The 23,814-nt window shown below is 45.4% G+C and overlaps 1 protein-coding gene across 4 annotated transcripts; it reads left to right on the top strand.

The window, feature by feature from the left end:
- Window positions 1-3,669: 3,669 nt before the first annotated feature.
- hic1 (hypermethylated in cancer 1) lies at window positions 3,670-18,680 on the top strand. 4 transcript variants are annotated; one of them, XM_042063977.1, is made up of 2 exons: window positions 3,670-3,726; window positions 12,484-18,680. In XM_042063977.1, exons 1-2 carry the CDS (start codon window positions 3,708-3,710, stop codon window positions 14,700-14,702), a joined length of 2,238 nt encoding a protein of 745 aa, XP_041919911.1. In that variant the 5' UTR covers window positions 3,670-3,707; the 3' UTR covers window positions 14,703-18,680. The 4 variants fall into 4 exon arrangements, with proteins under 4 accessions (XP_041919911.1, XP_041919912.1, XP_041919910.1 ...); XM_042063978.1 differs by lacking the exon at window positions 3,670-3,726 and adding an exon at window positions 4,582-4,783; XM_042063976.1 differs by lacking the exon at window positions 3,670-3,726 and adding an exon at window positions 6,459-6,666.
- The last annotated feature ends 5,134 nt before the right edge of the window (window positions 18,681-23,814 follow it).

Genomic DNA, 23,814 nt, shown 5'->3' with positions numbered 1-23,814 from the left:
CCCCCAGCATGCCTGTGTGCTGACATCACTGAGCGAAGGGCTGGCAGCTCTCTCTCTCTCTCTCTCTCTCTCTCTCTCTCTCTCTCTCTCTCTCTCCCCCTGTGCTCCCTCCACTCTTCCCTTTTGCTCTCCCTCTCCCGGCTTCCTGCCCCCATGATGTCACGCGCCATATGGTTTTCAGTGAGAATCAAGCCGGAAAAGAGATTTGGCTGGTGGAGAGCAGAGGAGAGAAAAGGAGGAGGATTTTTTTTTGATGGGTGGAGGTGGGGTGAAGGAAGGTGGGTGTGTGGATGGAGAGGGGGGGGGGGGGGGGGGGGGGGTGTGAGTACGACACGGAAAACAAAAGGCTGCTCTTCCCCCGGTATGTGTGCATGTGTGAGGTGTGTATGCTTGTACAAGTTTGAGGTGTGCTTTTGTGTATTGCACGTGTGCGTGTGTGTGTGTGTGTGTGTGTGTGTGTGTGTGTGTGTGTGTGTGTGTGTGAGGGTGGGTGGGTGTGTGTGTGAGGGTGGGTGGGTGGGTGGGTGTGTGTCTGCGTTATTATGTGTCATACGGGAGGGGTGTGTATGTGTGAGTGTGTGTATGTGTACGTGCATGGATATCTGTGAGGCCGATGTGTGTGTGTGTGTGTGTGTGTGTGTGTGTGTGTGTGTGTGTGTGTGTGTGTGTGTGGATCTCTGTGAGGCCGGTGTGTGTGTGTAGAGGCTAATGAGCAGAGAGCAGAGAGCAGAGACCACTCAGCGGACAGCCATGTGTTTCACACATGCCCCACTGCCTGCCTGCCTGCCTGCCTGGCCGGCCTGGCTGGTCTGCTTTACCTCAGCGGGAGAGAGACCAGGGTCTCCCAGCGCCATCATCGCCACCCACCCACCCCCGGCCCTGCGCCACACCGGCCAGACCCTGCCCTCAGCACGGGCCAGAGGGGACGCAGTGCACCGTGGGGGCGACAGCTAGGCACGCTGACCACAGGTTCACCACTTTCCCATGATTTAACTCAGGTGCCTGTGCCGCCACACAACAACAGGAGGCCCGAGAAAAAGTTGGTTCAGAACTCGGTGCTCTCTTCGCAAAAACAAAAACAGACTTTTTTCTCGTTTAGTTTCAAGAAGGGAGAAATAACTCATAGGGGGTCAGGCGAACAAATGTTTCAATCATGCAGGCTTCTTTCTCCTGATGATGAGGATGCCAACGCACACTGCACTGTATCGTGGCTGATCTTCGAGAGAGCGCAAACACAATGCAACAATTCCAGCTGATTGTTGTTCAGAATTTTTTTTTTTTTTCATCGATAGAACTCGATCTTGAACTCTAGAACAAATCAGACATCTGGCAACAATAGAGATATGCATGATTTCCAAAGGGGCTCTGAGGAAATGGTGCACAGTCATACCACTGCGCATTGCATCTGGCTTAAGAAATATTTGCTGGTATTGCTTGCATCACGTACCTATTTCGCTTTCGCGGTCCCACCTGTGGAATTGCTGTGAGAGCCATTAAAATCCCATTTATATCGACGCGATCAATCATGAGCCCTTCTAATCTGGCCTCCATGTTGGGGGGGGGGCAGACGTTGCTCAACGCTCAGCAGAGAAAAGGAGCTGGGAGCCCGTGCCAAGTGCCTCACAAAAGCCCAGCGCATGCAAATGACCTCCCTTGCATGCCTCTCCACTAAAGCTGTCTCGAAGCGTCTCATTAAAGTGAATTAGGAGAGGGTGTGCGTAAATGTTGGGCCTACCGCTCAATTTCTGGTGAGATGTTGGTTCCCAGGGGGTGTGTCTGGCATGAGCTGGATGGTGATCTGGCATGTGGGGATCTTTTCGGTGGCCGTACCCACAAAGAGAGAGAGAGAGAGAGAGTGCTCATCTTGCCCAGGCCACGGAGACAGGAAGAAAGAGAGAGAGAGAGAGAGAGAGAGAGAGAGTGCTCATCTTGCCCAGGCCACGGAGACAGGAAGAAAGAGAAGAGAGAGAGAGAGAGAGAGAGAGAGAGAGAGAGAGAGAGAGAGAGAGAGAGAGAGTGCTCATCTTGCCCAGGCCACGGAGACAGGAAGAAAGACGGGGGGGAGGGAGGGGACAGGGACTGAGAACGAGGGGGCAGGAGAGGTGGGGGTGGTGGTGGGTGGTTGTCTGCACAATGGCCGCAGTGGAGCAGCCACCAGTCGTCCTCTTGTTCTCTGTTCTCAGGCAGCACTGTCTTGACTTCAGGCCACCTGCCAGACAAATAATGGCGCAATAATAACTTGATTGGAATGCTATTAGTCACACGGAGCGCAAATTGAAACGAGACACTTTGGGCCCCTGAGCCTGATCGACCTCACTGCCCCCCAGCCCTCCCCCCACACGTTACTCCCCCCCAGTCTCTCCCCTCCTGGCCCCCTCTGGCCTCCCCCAACTGCATGCACCCCTAACTCTCTATCCACAGAGGAGAATCAAACGAGCTGCAAACATTCACTGCCAGCAACTCCCCCATTTTCCTATGTGTGCAAGGCAAACATTCATCACATACAAAGCATGTACTAAAGGCAACACACACACACACACACACACACACACCTACACACCCAAAGACATACACACGTGCACAAACATACAGACGACACACAAACAAAATGACTGAGGGAGGTAGGTAATTTAGGAGGTGGCAGCCGAGCGCTAACTGCCTGTGGCTGTGTGGAGCTCCAGTCTGGCCTGCCTTATCTCCTGCCTCTGCTTCCCAGTCCCGAGGCCTGCAGGAAGCCTCGCCGCAGTGCACTGCGCCACAATGCACTGCGCCACACTGCCACGCTGCACCACGCCGCGTCCCCTCTGGTTTTATGTTCCAGCGCGGCTCACTCGTTCGCTCGCTCGCTCTCTCAGCCAACCTAATTCAATCAGCGCTCCGCGCCAACCCGGTTTTTGGGAGGCTCTCTGAATAAGTCTACGTGCCGCCAGTTCATTAGGAGTTCAGCGGTTCACATTTGCTCTTGCGCTCGGGCAGGCTGCAGTCTGGCAAGTCCTAGGTGAGGTTCAGAGCTCGCTTCCACAGAGTGGGAGATGTCTGAGATAAAGACTGGCTGAGGTTGGTGTGCTCAAGCTGGCTTCCGAGACTATGTAAAGGTGCCACCTTCACCACAAACTAATTTAGGGTAAACAAACAAAAACAAGGAACAACAACAACAAATGCACAAAAAAACAATCACAGTTAATTGTAGATTTTTACTTTTTTCCCATTAAAACATAAAACCATTTTTGTGTAACTGTCTATTAGTCTTCAATCTTTGTATGGATAAATCATTTACTCTCATTAATGGCACCAAGGTCACGTAAATAACTACTGGCACTTGACCATTCTCCAGACCCATTGTGAGCTATCTTTATACGTCGCTTCCTGAGTCTAGTGGACCAGGGCAGATGTGTGAAAAACATGACATATTTAATTGAATATCAGACAGGGAATTGACTGTAAAAACAGCTGGGTGCTGGTAGGCCCGTCTCTTCGGCGGTCCAAAACAGCTCTGCCTACCTCTGTTTGCGAGGTTATCAGCAGTTCATCGAGAGAAACTGGAAGTGAAAGACAATACCGCCCTCCTCTAAAGCTGGACTCTACTGACTGTGACCACCATAATGAAAGAGCAGCATCTTGAACTTTTGTAATTTGAAGGGGAAGACCTTGGAACAGAAGTTTGTCAGCTGTTGTTGCGCCTCAGAAACAAGGGGGCAGGCAGAGACATGAACCGGCTCCTGCCAGGTGAGTACCGCTGTCTCTCTCTCTCTCTCTCTTTCTCTCTCTCTCTCTCTCTCTCTCTCTCTCTCTTGAGTACAGGTTGAGGTGGAGTGGGGCGAGGGTGGAGGTCATAAAATAACTTGAAACCACAATGCTCTGATAGCATCTAATTTAGGAGAATTAGTAGTCCCCGTGAAGTGCTGTGGATTCTGTCTATGCTGAGAGAACCCTGAGGACAGAGTTCCTGAGGTGAACTGGGCCAGCAGGACTTCCTCAGTGCAGGCCTCTCTTACATTCCTATAGTATCTGAAGCAAGTGTCTTGTCTGAAAGTCCTGTTGATCCCTATTCATCCCTACTTATTATCCAAAGCCATTCACAAGAAATAGATGCTCCAAGAATTAAAAAAATATGGGAGAAAAAAAATCTTATTTTTTTAAACATTTGCATACAAACATACAAAGTATTTAAGAGTATTTAGATATTTTCATGAAATACTTAGATCTATTTAGTTAGTTGGTAATGCTTCAATTTGAGACAATCTGAGACTTTCATAATAGTTTTGGCTCCTGTGACATAGCCTACTAATCCCAGTCGATGCAAGAGTTACAATTTGTGATTAGATGTCGAATATAACGCACAAAAATGTTTAATAACAGAACACGTTATATCTAATTAAAAATTCCACCTGAATATGTATCTTTAAGTGAAATGCTGAATGAGGAGTTTAAATGTGGCGTCGTAATCATTCCTTATATCAGGCGAAGTCGTTGGTTTAATCTCAACCGATGGGTGTCGCTGCACGCGCGCCCACCAGGTCGAAATGTACCCAAATTTTGATCGGAGTCAGGGTAAATCTGAAGAGGTGTCTAATACACTATTGCACGTGAGGAATAAAAAGTCAGTCTGGAAGCGAGGGAAGACAGGGATTGTAGTAAAGGAGACAGGGAAACGCGGAACAACTAGGTAAACGCTCTCGAAGCTGACCTCTTGGAGAGGGAATTTTGACACCGGAAAGTCTGGATGGGGGAAGCCCACGGAGGGAAACTCTACTACGGGGAGGATATCAGACATGAATCCGAGGTGGGTTGATGACCGTAAACCGGGACAAGCGATGCTCCACATGAATAGAAAGTCCGGCGCTATTTTAGTATTTAGTGGGATTACAGGTGGCTTCATTGAATGTGTATCCAAATGTATTCATTTATGTGCATTTTACGCGTTGGTGCTTTGACAGCTGGCGTGTCTCAGCAGAGTTTAAACGCGAAAGAAAAGGGAATAGTCAAATTCTTGCACCATAGAGTCTCATAACAGGTTCCCTCATTAGGCTATCCCAGAAAGGGAAAAAGTCAAAAAGACATCTGCCATGTGTATTCTTTCATCATGACAAATGTACAGTCTTGACACCCACGCGACACGGCTGTCAGTTCTTCAAAACTCCTGTGCTGTTATCTCAGTTAAATGCTACTGATAGAGCCAAAGTGGCAACACGTCTTTGATGGCTCAAACTATGAAAGTGACATAAGAGTTTTCACTTTAAAGAACAAAAGCTGCGATCCGGAATAGTGAGGCCATAGGCTACTTTCTGATGGCTGGAAATATTTAGTGTGATGTTGCATGTTACCTGTCACCCACGTCATATAGTAGTCTACCATGTAGCCTATATGCGCAACTCAGGTTAAGATATAAAAAAAAATCAACAACAAACATTTAATTTTATAGAATGATAAAGTAATATACAGTTGTTTTCATTTCACTGTTTAATTAAGCTAGTCTAATATAAAAAAGTGAAATATAAATGGTTTTGTTCAATATGCCAGGGTATTAGGCTACAGTCTCATAGGCCTACTGAGAGCATAAGGACAGCATTCAGTATTCATAAAGGTAGGCCTACTGATAAACATGCATGGATTAGGGCTTATTAGCACAATTAAACAGCTTTCGTTGCTGCTTCCATTCGGATTGTTGTGGTACCATCATGGTATCAAACTTGGCTTTGTCATATAATTCGTTGCCCTTATCTCAAGGCTATAGGTAAAAGAAAAGGCGGGTCCTGCGTCAATATGTAGACATTTGAAGGGGCATTAATGGTTATCAGGGTTACTTTACTTTGTTCACTGTATATGCTATAATTAGACTACGTTTTGTGTAGTGTAGTGCATGCCCTATTCTTTCAATGGTATAAAATACAATATAAGGTCCTACAGCATCGTTTGACATCCCCAACATGATTTCAAGCGGCATTTAATCAAAGACAAACATGTGTGAAATGTGAATACGTTTTTTCAGAATGTTAAACATAAAACAAAAGAAGTTTCTAAGATGTATACAGGAGAAGACTCCCTATATGCGTTTATCGGCATGCTACTGTTTTAAGTTCACATTGATAATATTGGCACGGCACGGTTCTTGTGATATACAGTAAAATGCCTGTCTCTTTAAGACCGACCCGCGATGTGTTGCGAAGTTCAAGTTGGGGTCACTTGAAGTTCCTGCCCTCGATTTTACCTTTTCGTTTTATTATAGACTGACATCACACGGGGCGCTAAAACACTTACGCCGCATAGAGGTCCCATTATCATCTCCCTTCGCGTTATTGCCTAGATGTAAAAATAGCCAAGGAAATTTCTAAAATAAAAAATCGAAGGAAACTGATGCTGGACTAAGCACGTATTTTTTATAGGAGGGGTGAGAGACAGAAAGGATAGGAAGGGAGGGTAGAGAGAGAGAGAGAGAGAGAGAGAGAGAGAGAGAGAGAGAGAGAGAGAGAGAGGAGGGGAGGGCGAGCAACAAGAAATTCATAGCAATTAATAATAAAAAAGAGTTGGCAGTCGTGCTTGGAAAACTGGCATGGTTTTTGGAGGCTGGCAGTTCAAAGTTGAAACGTCAGAAATGACTCCAGAAGTCTGTTGAGATGATCATTAAGGGAGACTTAGATCGGATGGCAGAAGAGCTCGGGCATCCAGGTAACTTCACTATATCGCTTTTTGATCAAATGCTTGAAGCAACCAGCGATCAATGTGTTAACAACAGATAACTCATTTCTTAAATTGTCTTTCGGCGATAACGTAAATTAAGGCTACTTTTACATCTTGACAAACTATTTTCTATTGGTGATACAATCGCTGTCGGGTACGTTTTGAGGTTATAGACTAAGCATAATGCGTTATGTTATCAGTCACCATGCTGGCAGATGTGTAGCCTATCTTAAATAGGCTATTTTTTTTTTTACTTTTCACTCGGAACATTGGAATAGGCAGCTATAAAGTCTCTAACAAGGTAAGTTTGTAATTTGATTACTTCGGTTAAGAAATGTCCTGTTGGTGGATAGTAATTTGATGTTTACAAGACACACAGGAGCATTGTATTTCGAGCTGTCTCCTGAAGTGTAGCGGTTGATGTGGTCAAAGCTCTCCTGCTGTCGATGCCGGGTCACAGCTCACATAGGACTTAATTATGAATACACCGAGTTTCGCATACATGTACCCATTTTAGAGACGATCTACCTCCATGTGGGCTCTTCCTCCCGGACTCTGTTAGTTTACATTTTGTATATTTAATTTGAAATGACAATTGGATCTTGTCAGTTGACTGACACAGATCTGGTTTTAATCCCGCGTGCTTGTGAGAAAAGTTCTTTATAGGACAGAAATTATTTGAATTTATGGGCCGGATGGGTTGATGTCTGGTCTACTAATTTAGTTGACGCTTGGAGGAGAAATGTATTTCTATTCAGGCAGAAATACTGTTAGATTTACAGTAAGTGTTTGTGTCATTTTATGCTTTGTATCATGTCATTCAGTACAGCCTTTAAAGATGTATCCAACTAAGCTCTAGGCCTATTTGAAAAGAAGAATTAAAACTTTACTGACATCTACATTTTACAATATCAAAAAAAAAGGGGGAAACAGGAAAGGGACCATTGTTTCAGTGTGCATAGGACACATAGGCCTACATTCATTTTTCATTTTCCTAGATCATGTTAAACATAAGATACAAAAATAGCCACGTTCTTTATATGCATGCAGAATAGTGCTACCAAAAAGATATTTTGAAAATATCCTACAGTTTAATACAAATGGTCATAGCTCACATCATGGCTTCACAATGAACACAGAGGCCAGTGGTCCCTAAGTGTCCCCTAATACCACGACGGAGCACTTCGCTTATTTCTATGCGTAGGTTACAGCATCATTATCTTGAACAGGAGTTGTAAGTGTTATCAACTAGATGAAGAGGTGTTGTCCCGAGTAAAATAAAAGGGATACCGTAGGCTATGTTACAAGGCACAATTTAAGTGACACGCAGTTCTTAACGTTTTCATTATGGTGACTATAAGTGCTTTGGCAGTTTTTAAAAATATTCATCTCATTCCAAGCCAAGAGGCCGCTTAACGGGGCTCGCTGGCCTTTTCCTCCCGACGGGATTTATGAATGAAAATCCAGGGGTATGGATAGGCTAAAGGGATGGGAGCGCTGGGTACTTAGACAACACACTGTTATCCGCATACAGTGAATAAACTATGTTGATGCACAACAAAAAATAAATATCTGTAGCCTGTACCATTCCATACACTGACATACTGCACTGTTGTGGTTGACATATTGAGAGGAGGGGTGTCAAAAGCCCAGGATTAGTCTACAAGCTTAAAAGTTTTGTTTTGTCTTTTCTTTTAAGACGCTGCTCGCCATATGGTTCTTTCTTTGCGTCAGATAACTCAAGTGGTTTTCATTAAGTAAGGTTTCATGCTCAACTATGCTTTTACATCCCATTCACAAAAATATCATGCTTTGTAGCCCGGGGCTACTTCTATACTGACTGCAGCCAAAGCGGATATGTAGACTGTGCACGTTCACAGTTTCTTTTCTCTAAGCATGACAAGGCTACGCCCCAAAACAAAGAGTGACAAAAGTAATGACATTAGTTAAGCAAACACATCATAATATTTCAAGGATTTTGAAGTCATATCTCGTGACACTGATTTATAGCCATATGAAAGTAAACTCAAACTTATTGAAAAGACTTAATGCCTGTAGCCTAAATGACCACTATACAATTAGAATTTCACTGTGTGTGCTACACGTATTTATTAAATACATTTAACTGCTGGCAAAATTGCTCTTTTGACGTTAGAATGAACCAAAACTATTTACTTGTTCTACTCTCTACAGTAAGGTCTAAACGAAATTTATTTATGACCGTTATGCGTACAGTGAGTACAAATGTTACCCCAAAAACCCTGTAGGGGAGTGCATATTCCGAATATGAATATAACAAACTGAGGGCGGAGATAGAGGAAGTGAAGAGGGTGTTCTTAGCGCAGAGCAGACCCCCTCAGTCTAAAACAGGTCTTAACCCTAAACCAGCAAAGTGACAACACAGACAAAACACAGGGACAATGAATACCAAACTGTCTAAAATATGTCTCTGGGACTGTCTTAAGCAGTCGCAGTTGCACACCAAATATAGCAAATCCCCTATCATATGGGCCTATGAAAACAATTCATCCTTTTACTGGAGGAAAATGTAAAATATAATAAACATGTGGATTTGTAGGGTGAGTGCATAGCCCTTTTAGTCATTTATCAGTTTTTGGTAAAACTCTCTATTACAACCTTTGGTACTGAAGATAATTTAGGCGAGATGTAGCGAGAAAGTTCCCTATACATTGCTGTGAAATACTTGCACTATAACATACAATATTGAGTGTATGACTTGGGATTTAATTTAGGGGTCCATACAATTGAGGTATCCATCCAATTCTTAGATAGGTCTACCTTAAATTATTTAAAATGTATTTATTAATTTGTTTGATTATGTGTTTATTTAAACATTTAATTGGGTAAAATACCATGTCACCCTTTGTGCGTAAAGGAATGACATATGCAGAAATGTTTGCATTTCATGGACAATTTGTTACGGTTGTTAAGATTAAAAACTGTGTGGTGAGTTATTTAGACAGAATATTTGGGATAACAAAGTTGTAAACCCCTCATTATCACAAGTTTTAAGGCGTAAGAATCTCATTTAGGCGTCTAAAAGGATAGGATTGTTTACTCATGATGTTCAAACAACGGTTTTAAACATGATTTACTTTTGTTACCACTTCCGTCCTTTTTGCTGTGCTCTTTGAAGGTTCGGGACGCTCTGAACTATAGGAGATGCTGCTGACATGCAGGAGCAAAAAAGCACAAGGGCACTTTCCATCCAACTCTTTGATATTTTTTTCTTTACGCGCAAGCTTACTCTTGAAAAGTGCCTCACTAGTGTTTGACACAATTGATTAATCAATCGGGTGCTTACACACATTAATTAACTTAATTTGAATAAATTAATTATTTTTTATTTTTAGCATATTTCTGCGTTACTGATCTCACTGTCGATGACATCCGACTGCGCAAAGAGGCAGAAATGGGACCCTTTCACATACTGTGATTCATTCTATGTGATTCACACTGTTATTCGGGGTTAGCGAAGCGATGGGATATAAAATCAGCGACACATCTTCAAATACACGTGCCCCAAGTGCACGCAGCAGCAGTTGAGGACCTGAGTTCCGTTATTAACGGTAGCCTACAGACGAGACACAGACGGAGGAAGAGAAAATGCCGAAGCGCTCGTGTTCTTAAGTGGTTGTTAGTGATAAGGGCCGCTATATTTGGTAATAGTCTTTGATAAGTGGCCTGTTTATTTCGTCGTACCTGTGTCGGTCGGACTCGCATAAAAACAGGTGTTTGCCAGTAGAAGGTTCGTGTTGGAGAACCTGCTTGTGCATTTGGTGATCAAAATTTAAATGTCCAGTGGAAGCATTCCCGTTGTGTGTTCATTTATCAATATGCTTGGCTGCATCCCCCCTCACCAATCACGTAATTCATGTAGAATTACTCTCTTGTTTGATGGTTGCGAATCTGATTCTGCGCTCAGCTGCAGGCACTACAGGTGCGCAGCTGGTAGGAAGCTTGCTGGAAAGCATTATTTGCGCAGAAAAAAATATAGCCGACGGGATGACTACACGTTTTCTTCGCTTTAATCCATTACATTAGATATAATATTAATACTTTTATTTATCATACTCAGTTTGTTGTTCTATAGATTAACCTGAAAATACCATAACGAGTTATGTTGACTAGGCTAGCACGTCTAATAAATAATTTATTTAGTTTATATCAGTGTGTATTTTGTGAAACTTAGGTAGTAGGTACAGTTTTTGTCATTGTGTAATTCGTGAAACCTATGTTCTCCTGTCCACATACACATACATAGTGAAAAGAGCTGCGGTTGCTTGCTCTGTGGAAAACCACCTTCCTTTATGTTAAACTTTGAAGACGCTGACGTTGAAAACGGTTACTTGCCCTTTTCAAAGAATATAACTGATTTTTTCTCACTCAGTAAAAAGGAAAAAAAAGACTCCTCAAAGGTGAACAGCATGTTAACCAGAGGCTTGATTGATTCCCAACCTACCAAAAGTGTGAAATGTGCTTTCACCTCTGGAAGTGTTCTGCATAAATGAATAGGGTATACAACATTATGATCTCTATCCCAAATCCTAAATTGTTCTTATCAAAGTGCAGATTATTTTTTTTCATATGGCAATTATAACCTATACATTATGCATCTGTTGATGAAAACCCAAGGGGAAGCCTTGTAATATTAAGGAAAGCAATTGTTTTAAAAAAGCATCAATCATCAGAAGGCACTGTGAGTTCAGCAAGTCTTTCTGTGCATGATGGCTAATTAAATTGCAGTGTGTAAATACAGACTTCCTTATTCCTCCAAGGGAGCTTATACCCAGTGAAATAAACACAAAGAGAGGATGAACTGATGTCGGGCTGACTAACATCGGCCTTATTTATTTAGCTGCTTGTTTCCCATCCGTGAAACCAAGCCCTGAGGGATCTTAACTGTTTCATCTAGTCTGTCAACTATCTCCGCTCAGTTTGAACAACACAGCCTAAAGTTTAGATCATTCATTACGTTTACAAAAGGCCGTCTTCACTTCAAAGAAGGGAAAAAAGAGACATGGACTTTTGAAAGGGTTTTCTTTTAGTTTGTGGCTGTTGTCAGTGTTCCTGTGGTGTCAGTGGTGGTGTGCGTTGAAAAGCTCTCTCTCTGATATGATTTACATTAAGTATGCTTCTAGTTCCTTATATGACTGAGAGGAAAGAGAGACGAATATCACAGCTTTTTTTGGATGTATTTTTGTCTGCACAGGTTTGTACCTGCTGTTCATCATACTTGCAAAGCGCTCAGACTGACTTTGTTTAAAGCTGCGCACACCACCTCTGGAATGCTTTATCAGGAGGCCGGCAACATGAAAACACATTTATACTGGCATCTTTTTTTTTTTTCCCCCTCGTGCTCTCCCCCCACGTGACGGCTCACCCTTGGTTTGGATTATGCAGACTCACTTCTCGATAATGATACCGCTGACATTCAGCAAACAGCACGCCTTCAACTTAGTGTGTGTGTGTGTGTGTGTATGAATTAGAGATTTCTCTTTTGATATCACATCAAGGGAAATAAATCAGCCGAGTAGCCAGATGTAAGAAAGGACGGAAATCAGTAGCCAAGGACCATACACAGAATTTGATCATTATCAGCACACATTTCAGGGGACATAGTTCATTGAAACTTTAAATGGGCTTTGCTATAGAGTGTTGTGCATTCCTCATAGACAGCTTATGCAATATCTGGTCATTCAATACTGCCTTGGGGATTTATGTTAGAGGCTAAGACATTTTTCAAACCTGCCAAACATGTTTCCATTTTGTCTGCCCTTTCAGGTGGTGGTCTGAAGACAATGCTGGATGCCATGGAAGTCCCAAGTCATGCTAGGCACCTCCTTTTGCAACTCAACACACAGCGCACCAAGGGCTTTCTCTGCGATGTCATCATCGTGGTGCAGAACGCCTTGTTCCGAGCTCACAAGAACATTCTCGCTGCCAGCAGCCTTTACCTGAAATCCCTGGTTGTCCACGACAACCTCATCAACTTGGACCATGAGATGGTGAGTCCAGGAGTCTTCCGGGTCATATTAGACTACATATACACCGGACGCTTGAGCGAGGGAGACCCGACCTCTCCCAGCGAGCCCAACCTCGGGGCAGTGCTGGCAGCAGCCAATTACCTGCAGCTGCTGGACTTGGTGGCCTTATGCAAGAAAAAGCTGAAGAGGAATGGAAAGTACTCGCACCCCGGCGCAGCGTTTTTACCGTACAAACTGAGCAGTGGCGAGATGGTCAGGGGAAGATTCCGCGTGCCTACGCCGGTCATCCAGCCGTGTTTCCCCGGGGCGAACAGCCACACGCCACGCCCGGCCTCTCTGGAGGACATGCCCCAGCACCAGCTGCCTCGCCACGCCGGGGAGATCTACGCGCCCATCTCCGGTCCCCAGGCGTACTCCGGCCTGCAGCAGGGCCTGCCCTCCCAACCGGGCCTGCGCCTCCCATCCTCCGAGAGGAACTGTTCCCCCATCTACGGCCTGGACCTTTCCAAGAAGAGCCCCAGCTCTCACTCCCAGCACACGCCGTCCCACTCCCACCTGAGCCACTCGCACCACCCGGACGACGAGCCCGGCGGCCGGCCGCAGAGTGGACGCGACAGCCCCATGCTGGTGTCCAACCACTCCGACAAGATGGAGACCGGCGAGCACCCGGGCGGACCCCTGACCCCCCACTCGCTCCCGCGCCTCAACCAGCCGCTGGCACCCCACCTCCCCCACCTGCAGCGCTCGGGGCCCCAGAACCAGGAGGCCTACCCCTGCCCGCCCAGCCCCGACACCCCGGGGGACAACGGCGAGCGTGGCCGGGACCGGGTGAGCGTCTACCGCTGGGTGAAGAACGAGCCGCTGTCCTACAACCCCGAGGACGAGGAGGAAGACGAGGAAGACGATGAGGGCGAAGACATGGCGGACAGGGACAAGGACAACAACCACAAGGGCAACGAGGTCGGGTACAGAGGGGTGGAGTGCGACGGCGAGGACGAGAAGAGCGGCTCGGGGAGCGAGGAGACGGGCAGCAGCGAGGGCCGGCCGTCGCCGCCTGGTGGCATGGGGAGGTACCACGTGCCGTTCGAGCCCGAGAGCTTCGGCGACAACCTGTACGTGTGCATCCCCTGCGACAAAGGCTTCCCCAGCTCCGAGCAGCTCAACGCCCATGTGGAGACTCACACCGAGGAGGACCTCTACAGCAACTCCGAGCTGGGCAATGGTAAGGGCAACAGTGGCGGCGGCACCCCCAACGGACCGCCCAACCACAACAACAGCAACAACAACAACAGCCTGTCCTACCAGGACAGCAAGTCCGGCCAGATGCTGCCGGCGGTGGGCATGGGCGAGATGATCCGGCCGTACCGCTGCTCCAGCTGCGAGAAGTCCTACAAGGATCCGGCCACGCTGCGCCAGCACGAGAAGACCCACTGGCTGACCCGGCCGTACCCGTGCAGCATCTGCGGCAAGAAGTTCACGCAGCGCGGCACCATGACGCGCCACATGCGCAGCCACCTGGGCCTCAAGCCCTTCGCCTGCGACGCCTGCGGCATGCGCTTCACCCGCCAGTACCGCCTCACCGAGCACATGCGCATCCACTCGGGCGAGAAGCCCTACGAGTGCCAGGTGTGCGGCGGCAAGTTCGCCCAGCAGCGCAACCTCATCAGCCACATGAAGATGCACAGCACCGGCGGCGCGGGCACGGGACTGACCGCCGACGGCAAGCTCAAGTTGGACTTCTCAGACGGCATCTACCCGCTGACCAAATACACGGCCGAGCACCTGGGCCTGAAGCAGGAGAAGGCCTCGGAGCTGTTGGCCCAGGCCTCGCAGCACCTCCTGGATGCCAAGACCATCGAGAGCCTGTACCCGCTGCACAAGCTGGCCGTCGAGCACTTGGGGCTCACGCACGACAAGATGGACGTCATGGCCCAGGGCCTGCCTCCACCGCCCCCACCGCCACTGCCCCCCATCCCTGGGGAATCTCGCACCATTGATCGCTACTCGCCCAGCTAAGGAGGAACTGGCAAGGCGAAAGGAAAGAAAAAAACCAAAGAAAAGGAAGAAGTTAAAACAGAGCCTGCCAAAGCAACAAGTTTCGGACGAGTCTCGATTGGCATTGTCAGGGACGCCTTTCTGAAATACCGCCTACAGTATTTTTTCAACTCCACTCACCTCAGCTTGTTCTAAAGACCTGCACCTCAGATTTAGGAGGCCAAAGAAAGCAATGGCCAAAATAAATGCACACAAAACTTGACACCAATAAGTGCCTTTTCCTTACCAATTGTGCATCGCATGCAAAGAAATAAAACTTCCTAAAAGGAGAACTGTTATTTATATGGTTTTCGACCATGGACACAAACATAACAGTGCAGTATTTATATGACAACAACTCTTTTTTAGCTAAGCCATCGAGCCAGAAAACAAAATTCATAACCAAAAAAAAGATTGTTTTTATTTATTTTTTTCTTTTGTATGTAAAAGAAAGCCAAATAAGAAAATTGTTCAAATGTTACAAATAGTGTTGCAACCACACCCTAAACCTGTGTACTTAGAGTTGTTAGTGTATATATAAAATGAGGAAAAAAAGCACATATGATCAAGATTCAGGGCTTCTGTCCAGGACTGAGAGGGAATTTGGACAAAAGAAAAAGCCTTTGGGATTTTACAGAAATTGGAAGACTGTATTTTTTTGAAAGACTTGACGGAGTACTGGATTTTCTCCTGTACCTCACTTTCCAGCTTTTGCCAGCTCTTCCAGTCAAAAGGGAGCAACAAACTGAAGAGCGAGAGAGAGTGTTTGTTCCAGCATTTAGGTAATGTGATCTAAGCTTTGTTTTCTGCATTTGTTGCCCAGCCCTTCCAAGCGTTATATGTAACAGCCCACAACAATAGTAGCGCTATTATTTTTCTAAGCAGTGCCATAGCCTTTTGAACCCTTCAACTTTTTACATTGTATTGTTTAATTCCACTCCTGTCAGAGCACCAAGTGCCTTCAAACTGTTTTTGAAAGAGTAGCTAGTACAACCCTGTGATCTCACAACTGGGAAATCATAGTGCATACCCCGATCATGACATCGTAATCCCCGTTCATGCATTTTAATCCATCTGCTGGGTTAGAGTAAGCATGGGTGTCGCCGCAAAGAAAAAAAAAAAAAAAAGAAAAAGAAAGTTGGGTAATATTTACAACAGGAGGCCACAGCCTTGTGATAGGCCTCGAGAGGGCCCCCAATTTAATCCATCTGTAAACCATGTCTGGACTGATCAATGACTGTCCAGGGCTGACGAGATAAAAGAACGATCCTGTTAGAGATCCGTCACACTATCTGGCGATGGACTGGCAAACAGGCTAAACAGGCGTTTACAAACAGCGGGCGTTAGAAAGCCGTGTGATTGGTTCGGGAGGGTCCTCCCATTGGCCCCTGGAGCATCTCCACATGACCCCTGTCCGTCTCTGGCCTGCTCTCTCGCTGACACTGTCTAGCTGATGGGAGGGTCTCACGTGAAAAACAGCCCCCCTCAGCGCTCTCTCTAAGCCGATAATGTGACAGTCATCCGAACTGAGCGAAAGCGGAGTGCTCCCTCTGACACGAGTTTGTGTGTGTGTGTGTGCGTGTGCGTGTGTGTGTGAGTGTAGACGCGTGCATGCAGACATAGGGTCGAACAGCATGGTCCAGCTGCTCCACCAATTGTAATCCCTGTGAAATCAACAATTCTCCCTGACAATTTGGGACTGGTGGCCTGGCGCGCTCCAGGATTTCATGCCTGTTCTTTGCACCCAGTAATCTAGCCACACTGTCCAGCCGTCCAGCTCTCTCCCCTCCCTGATACTCGTCCATCTGTCAACTGCAATAGTGGGGGCTGTCATTCTAGTACGGGATAGCACTGCCGCGCACACACAGGCTGCAACAGAAACTCTCTTCCTAAAGAACCAGTAGGGTATGTCGTTGCAAGCATGTCTTGTTCAAGTTAGCGAGATCAAAACAGACTATGTGTCTCCATATTTTTTAAAGACATTTATTGTAATCTCGTTTCATGCTCAGCCCTAGTAAATTGAAACCACTTTTTCGGAGGGATTTGGAGACTATGGCACTTAAAAGTTTATATCCCAAAGAGAATGCTGGCTGTGTATTTTTTTATTTTATTTTGATGGAAAAACCGAGAGAGAAGGGAGTTTGTTGACCACTAGTGACAATTGCAACCTCAGTAGGTGAATGTGAAGACCAAAGCCATGAATGCACTGTGATTTTTTTAAAACATGTTAATGCATCTGCAAGCCTTACTCAGTAAAAACTGAGACCTGGTAACCAAAATGTGGAAAGGGCACCACAATATAACGCCTTAGTAGAATTCTGAGGGCTTTGAACTGTAGCATGTAAGCATATTTAGGTGTTTTTTTTTCTCCTGTTACATTTTATTTTCACCAAAGCGAAGGGTAACTGGGGTGTACCTCAGGACGGATCCCTCTACGACACAGGGATGTGATGCTTAAGCAACACCACAACAGTTACCACACACACACACACACACACACACACACACACACACACACACACACAGTAGGCTTACAGAAACACACTGCCTCTTTGGGGGGAGGGACGCTTGTCCTTTGTAAACCTGTGGTTATTTCATGGTAATGAAAATTTGTTTGTTTTCACATTGATTGAGAAATGTTAATATGTGATATTAACTTCTTAACATGAATATGCATTTTTCTTCTGTCTCTTTTTGTTTTTAAACTTTCATAAGGTGGTGTTATTTTGGACTTAATGTTGACGTTTGTACAAATGTTGCCAATTTATTCATCTCAATTTTACCATAAACAAAGGACAGATACCTTTTTCACAAATGCACTTAATGTCCTTGCATGCTTCTGCACCCGTAGGTACATTACAATGTAGGCCACTGGAGCCGCACATGCACGCACACACACACACACACACACACACACACACACACACACACACACACACACACATACACACATACACACACACCTCACCTGGACCGTCGCTGCACACTGACATTTCTAGCTGTGATTATTCGATTATTCGAAATGGTAAATACTGTAGGGAAGGAGAGTAGCAGAGCCTCTGGCGTAGAGCATAATGTGGATTTTTTGGGAGAGGCTCAGGCACCAAAGATGACCCTCTGCAAACAAATGAGAGAGATTACGCTTAGAAGAATATAAATACAAATGAAAAACACTCTCAGTCACTCAGTCACACATAAACACACACACACACACACACACACACACACACACAAAAACTTTTACGCAGCCAGGCCCTGTTGGGGATAAGCATTGTGGCTGTGTATTTCCCCACATGCTAAATCACACAACCGGACCCTTGAGATCTCACCCACAGTTAATTTTACACCGCACACAAAAGCTGTCTGGGCACTGTGGTTTAGTTCTTTTTTTTTTACAGTATATCATAAAGAAACCAGAGCTTGAGTTGAGCAGGGCACAGACACAGACAATATATAACGACTATCTACACACAAAATGAGCAGTGACCAGGCATATTAAAACACACAAAGAGAAAGTAAAAGAAACAAAAACAAAACATAGAGAACCCAGGGGAAACAAACAGTGACTTCAATGGTGGGAATATAAATCTCCCTAGCCCCCTTTATCATTCATGAAGCAGCCCTCATTGAAAGTCTATCTCTCCTCTTTCCTTCTCACTGTCAGACAAAACCAGAAAGGAGACCCCGAAAACCTTTCCGTCGCAGCGTCAAATCTGTGGAGGAAAGGGGGAGTGATATCCATTTCTGATGGCTTTAGCCTGAAACGGTCTCTGAAATGGTCTTGTATGTATGTGTGTGTGTGTGTGTGTGTGTGTGTGTGTGTGTGTGTGTGTGTCTGTGTGTAAATTTAATTTGTTTTTGTACATGGGCTGTTTTAGTGTGATGTGCCAGAGAGTCATCAGTTAATGCAAGCTTTGGGAATGGTGTCTGTGAAGGAGGAAGGCTGTGTGATGTTTTGGGGATGGGTGGGGTGGGAGGGAGGGGGGGGGGGGGTGAACTCTTGGCTCGGTGGTAGCAGCAAGCAGGATGTGTGGTGTATTTCTGCTCGAAACTAGATAGGGAGATGCAGATAGCTAAAGTGGGAGTTAAACAGAGACGGAGAGAAAGAGAGAGGGGGGTGGAGAGGGAGGGAAGAGTGACAGTGAGAGGAGAGAGACTGGAGAGAGTTCAATGGGTGGACTACGGCTAGGGAGAACTGGTCCAACTTCTTGTCCAAACCTCTCCATTCAGAAAAGAGAATGCAGAGCCTACCTCTTCTTTTTTGACCTAGAGCTCTTCTCTTTCTTCCTTATTCTGAACCAGGCGTGAAAATGTGACTGACAGTTTATAGTGAACCATTCTATCCCGCTTACTGACTCTTCGTCATCCTGGGTCACGGCAAGGAAAGGATGATTACAGCAATGGAGAAGGGCACTGGGAGATTTCTTACTCCCTGGGGTTGGATGGGGTGGGGTGCTTATTCACTCCTGCTGGGTTTCAAGATTTAACAAGAGTTTAAGAATTAAATGAAACCACAAACAAGAGAGTACAGAGAGAGAGAGACAGAAAGAGAGAGAGAGAGAGTGTGAGAAGTAAAGAGAGATAAGAAGGGAAAGATGAGAGGACATTGTCTCCTGAGGTGTTTAGAGTATGCTAACTTATTTGTTGTTTCAACAAACAAAAATGGCATTGCAGGAAAAAAAAGATTCCAACTCTTGGCAACAAGCAAAGTTCGGTCTAAGATTGAACAAGACAAATAGATTACAGCTATGCAGGATGCAAAGGCATCAGCACACGTATCGATGTGGTAGTTTAAAGTAGGCTATTTCTATATATAAACTGGCATTAAATGTTTTGTGATGTCACCGTTATTTTGATAGTGTTACATTTTATAACTATTGGCAGTCTTAAACTTCTGCAAAATTTAAGAAAGACTAAGTCTTTCATTTTAAAGATATACTGACAGTGCATGTTGCAATGTCATATTGTTTGACACACTCAGGACCCTTAACTTGTTTATTAATAAGCTTGTATTCACATCTTATCTCAAGCTCTTAAAATAATTTTCTCAGAAACGTTATCATCACAATCATGCCACACTTTCTCTCTTCTCACACCAGGCTACACTGATAAGAGCAGTCGTGCTCCAAATGCTCATCCATTACAGGTCCAGGCACTTTTCTTGATGCTTGAATTGATGAGATAATGATGTGTGTACAGATAGCAAGGGCTCTGAGTCAAACGGAGAGCTGCAAGGTCTGGCAAACTGTTTGCAGAAGAGCTGGGTGGGTCTATGCACCTGACCGGTTTTATTTTTTTCTTTGTCTGTCCCGGCGGCAATCAACCCAAGAGAGAGGGAGAGAGGGGGCGAGCGCCGGAGGTTGGAAGTAGAAGGGGGGGGGGGGGGCGTTTTGACACTTTCAAGGGTCCTTATCATGTCCAGCTGTTTCGCATTTGGTCTTAAAATGTGTGCAGTTCTGGAGAAATCATTGAATCATGATTTTATTCACTTCATGACTACTCAACTCCTTGGAACAGGATCCTTAGTTTTCATCGCTTTCTCCGCTTCATCCTGCTCACTCGCCTGCCCTCATTCTCCCCTTTCGCTTTCCCTCCCGCTTTCATTACTGGCGCTCCTCACAGAACTGTTCTGAATCACCCCCCTCCGGCTGATCCTCAACACCGTCCGCTAGCCCACACCCCCCAGCTTACAACGAGGGCCCCAGCTGTTTTTCATGCGGCAGAATACAGTTGTCTAAATGTTTATGCAAATAACTACCCTTTCTTATTGAATCCATCGACATTCAGTATCGGGAACGTTACTGCACGTTCTAATGCAGAAAGAGACGGCTCAAATAAACACAAGGGAAAGCTTTTGTCTATGTTTATGATAAACAAAAACACGTCTGTAGAAAAAAAACGACGGCTGTTTCCAAAGTTTCTGAATAGAAATTGTGAGTAGGCTATGCAAACCGCAGAAACGTGAGGCGATAACAATGCTAGTAAACGTGAATGTACATTACACAATCCACTTCTCTCATTTTGCGAAATGAGAATAGAGGGGAGCGAGCAGCATATTTAAAAAGCCCCCACCAAACGGGAAAAATCCACTAAAATTGCTCTTGTGCGCTTGACATCATTTCAGGAAACAGCTCTGTCATTCACAGCCTGTCAATCGGCACAATGGCATATCACTTTGACCCAGCTCGCTCACAACAATAAAGCAGAGGAGCAATTTCTATTTGAAACCGAAGCCCCCTGTTAAAGCGTTCCTTGAGTGGCATTGAGTTATGGCCTCGCAGCGGCTCAAATTTTCATTTACATTTCAGAGCCCGTGCCCTAAGCGTCCGTATCGTTTTACCAGGCCCTCAAATTATCACCCCATCTCGCCATGACAGGAACAAGCTCTCTTTGTGCTTTGCTAGTTGGGGAGTCGTGGCTGCCGATGTCTTCTTCCAAGTGTTTAGTTTGGAGCGTCCACGCCTCTGTCCCGGCTCCAGCGTTGAAACAGAGGCAAACCAAAGCGCTGATTAACCGACAAGATAGCGTATGTGCCTGCATATGAGTGGATGGATGACATACGACTTTCTGTTAGGACTTTGTTTTGACAGTTCAGTTTATTTTCCTCTTCTTTTTTGCGTCATCGTTCCTAAATTTACGGTAGCCTAAAGGCCACAACTTTTAAATACAATTCAGTAGCCTATAGCCAAATACCAAAACCAAAATGTAAACCGCTAAAACGTCCAACATTTCGGAGGCACAACAGTCCGAGTGCCTGATTTTAATCTGTCACTGATAGTCACACATGGATACACACACAAACATGCACCGTATCCGTGCGCACGCCCATGTACACACACACATACACACACACACACACACACACACACACACACAGCTGGACAGCAGACTGCTCCGTCACTGCGCCCTGTTCCAGATTAGGTCAGATTTAATTAGCCTATCCAACCCCTTTTGGAGTGTCGGTTCTGCTTTAAAAAGTCATTAGTAAAGTAGAAGCCGCGGTACTGACGGGCTGCTCCCAACTTTCACACCGAGAGGCCCTCCAGAATGTAACTGAATTGTACACACACACACACACACACACACACACACACACACACACATGCACTCAGTATTTAAAGAGAAACCAAACCATTCAGCAATGTTAAGAGGGGAGATTCACCAAAAATCACCCAGTACTGCCACATATTTCTTTGATTATATTTTCCACCTTCCTTTCTTAGTTTTGATGAATTCATTTCCTGCATAACACAGCCACAAAAGTGCTTTCTTGTGAGACTTAAGTGACTTAAACACAAAAATGGCAATAACAAAAAAAAATGAACTTGTATTTTTCTACATTACAACCGTCAACCGTTTTTAATTGCTTTTAGTGAAATGAATGTATTTATTGCATGTCAAGTTGTTTTATAAGATTTTTGTATAAATTTCAATTGTGGATTCTTAAAATTATTTCTTTTAATTCCACTGTCTATGAGTGATGTGGATCGGGCTTTTATTTTTCTTAAAAGCCATTGTGAAAAAAATGTCATGTTTTGTTTATATCTACATTCTAAATCAACTTGGCAATAAAACGAATTGCATAATGGTTTCACAAAATCTGGTCTCTCCTTTCCAATTTTATTGTCATCTTTGGCCAAGGGCAATTTGATTAATGGCAAACACCACGGACCGCATTCTCTCTTCTCACGTGTAGTGAGAAAAGCAAAACTGCCAGTAAAGCATGAAAAGATTTGTATTGGGTTCGGTGCAGGAATCCCTTTACTGTAGTGTGTGTGTGTGTGTGTGTGTGTGTGCGTGCGTATGTCTGTGTGTGCGTGTGTGTGCGTGTGTGTGAGCACGGCAGTCGCTGAGGGATGGGCTATCTCGCCCCCAGTGCCTTTTAAACAAACAGCCATACGGCACACTGTGTACACTGCATGAAGGGCGAGCTTCATCATACTAAGTTACAAAGCCATTTCACATACGGCAGACACTCTATGCAATTCACTAGGCTGATCATGTACTGTCTGCAGATCCCAGGAGAAAGGCTTCAGGAAAACAAAGGGGAAAAAAACAAACAAAACACAAACACACACTGGAACTAACATACAGTATACATGGATGTACGCACACATGCACACACACTCACACAATGACACACACACACACTTACACAATGACAAACTCACACAATGACACACACACACATTCTCTCTCTCTCTCTCTCTCTCTCACACACACACACATTCTATCTCTTTCTCTCTCTCTCTCACACACACACACACACACATTCTATATCTCTCTCTCTCACACACACACACACACACACATACACACACACCCACACACACACACACGTACAGTGAGCTCAAAAAATGAAATCATGTAAATTCAAGAAAATATCAAAATGTAATCACATCCAGAACACTGCCACGTTTTCCTCATTTGAAAATGAATAAGAGGGAGAGATAGAGAGAGAGGGAGCATTTCTGAAAGCTGTAATGAAGTCATAAATCTCAAGAAAACAAGTAGGGGCAGACTCGGGAAGCCACTTCTAGGCAACACATTGTGTATAAGGGTGTGTGTGTGTGTGTGTTTGCCGGCGCATCAACAGGCCGAGAAGACAAACTGTACTCTCCAGTCCCCAGCGTCTGCCCCTCACACTCACACACACACACACACACACACACACACACACACACACACAGCCACATTCTGGCTCCCATTAGACACCATTTGGATGACTGAGACTAAGAGACCACCAGTCTGCAGCCTCCATGAAGGCTGTGCCCTCTTTTCACATAATGACTCCAGGCGCAGACATACCATGCCCAGCTCAGGACGGAGTCGTAGGGGTTGTGTGTATATGTGTGTGTAGGGGTGGGGGGGGGGGTGGGGGGCAGGCCGGCGAGACTAGCGATGCCTCAGGGGTATGGACATTGCAGTCCATGTGCCCACAGGGCTGAAATGAAGATGGCCTCCAGGTCCAAAGAGGCAGGAATCCGCTGGCACCAGTCCCACTGCAAAATGCTAAAGGTCTTGGGCATTGGGTGTCAGGGTACGAAAGGTGCCCCAGGCAAGCCTGGTAATGTCAGGGGGCACAAGAAGGTGG

This window comes from Alosa sapidissima, chromosome 15, assembly GCF_018492685.1.
Source record: "Alosa sapidissima isolate fAloSap1 chromosome 15, fAloSap1.pri, whole genome shotgun sequence".
Lineage (NCBI taxonomy): Eukaryota > Metazoa > Chordata > Actinopteri > Clupeiformes > Clupeidae > Alosa > Alosa sapidissima.
Note: the sequence above shows the minus strand (reverse complement) of the source record. Positions and strands in the feature narration are given on the sequence as shown.

Bases quoted from the DNA above. Each gene is read 5' to 3' on its own strand.
- hic1 (XM_042063976.1), top strand. From the start codon at position 6,615: ATGATCATTAAGGGAGACTTAGATCGGATGGCAGAAGAGCTCGGGCAT. The intron at 6,667-12,483 runs GTAACTTCACTA...CTGCCCTTTCAG, and splicing joins AGAAGAGCTCGGGCATCCAG to GTGGTGGTCTGAAGACAATG.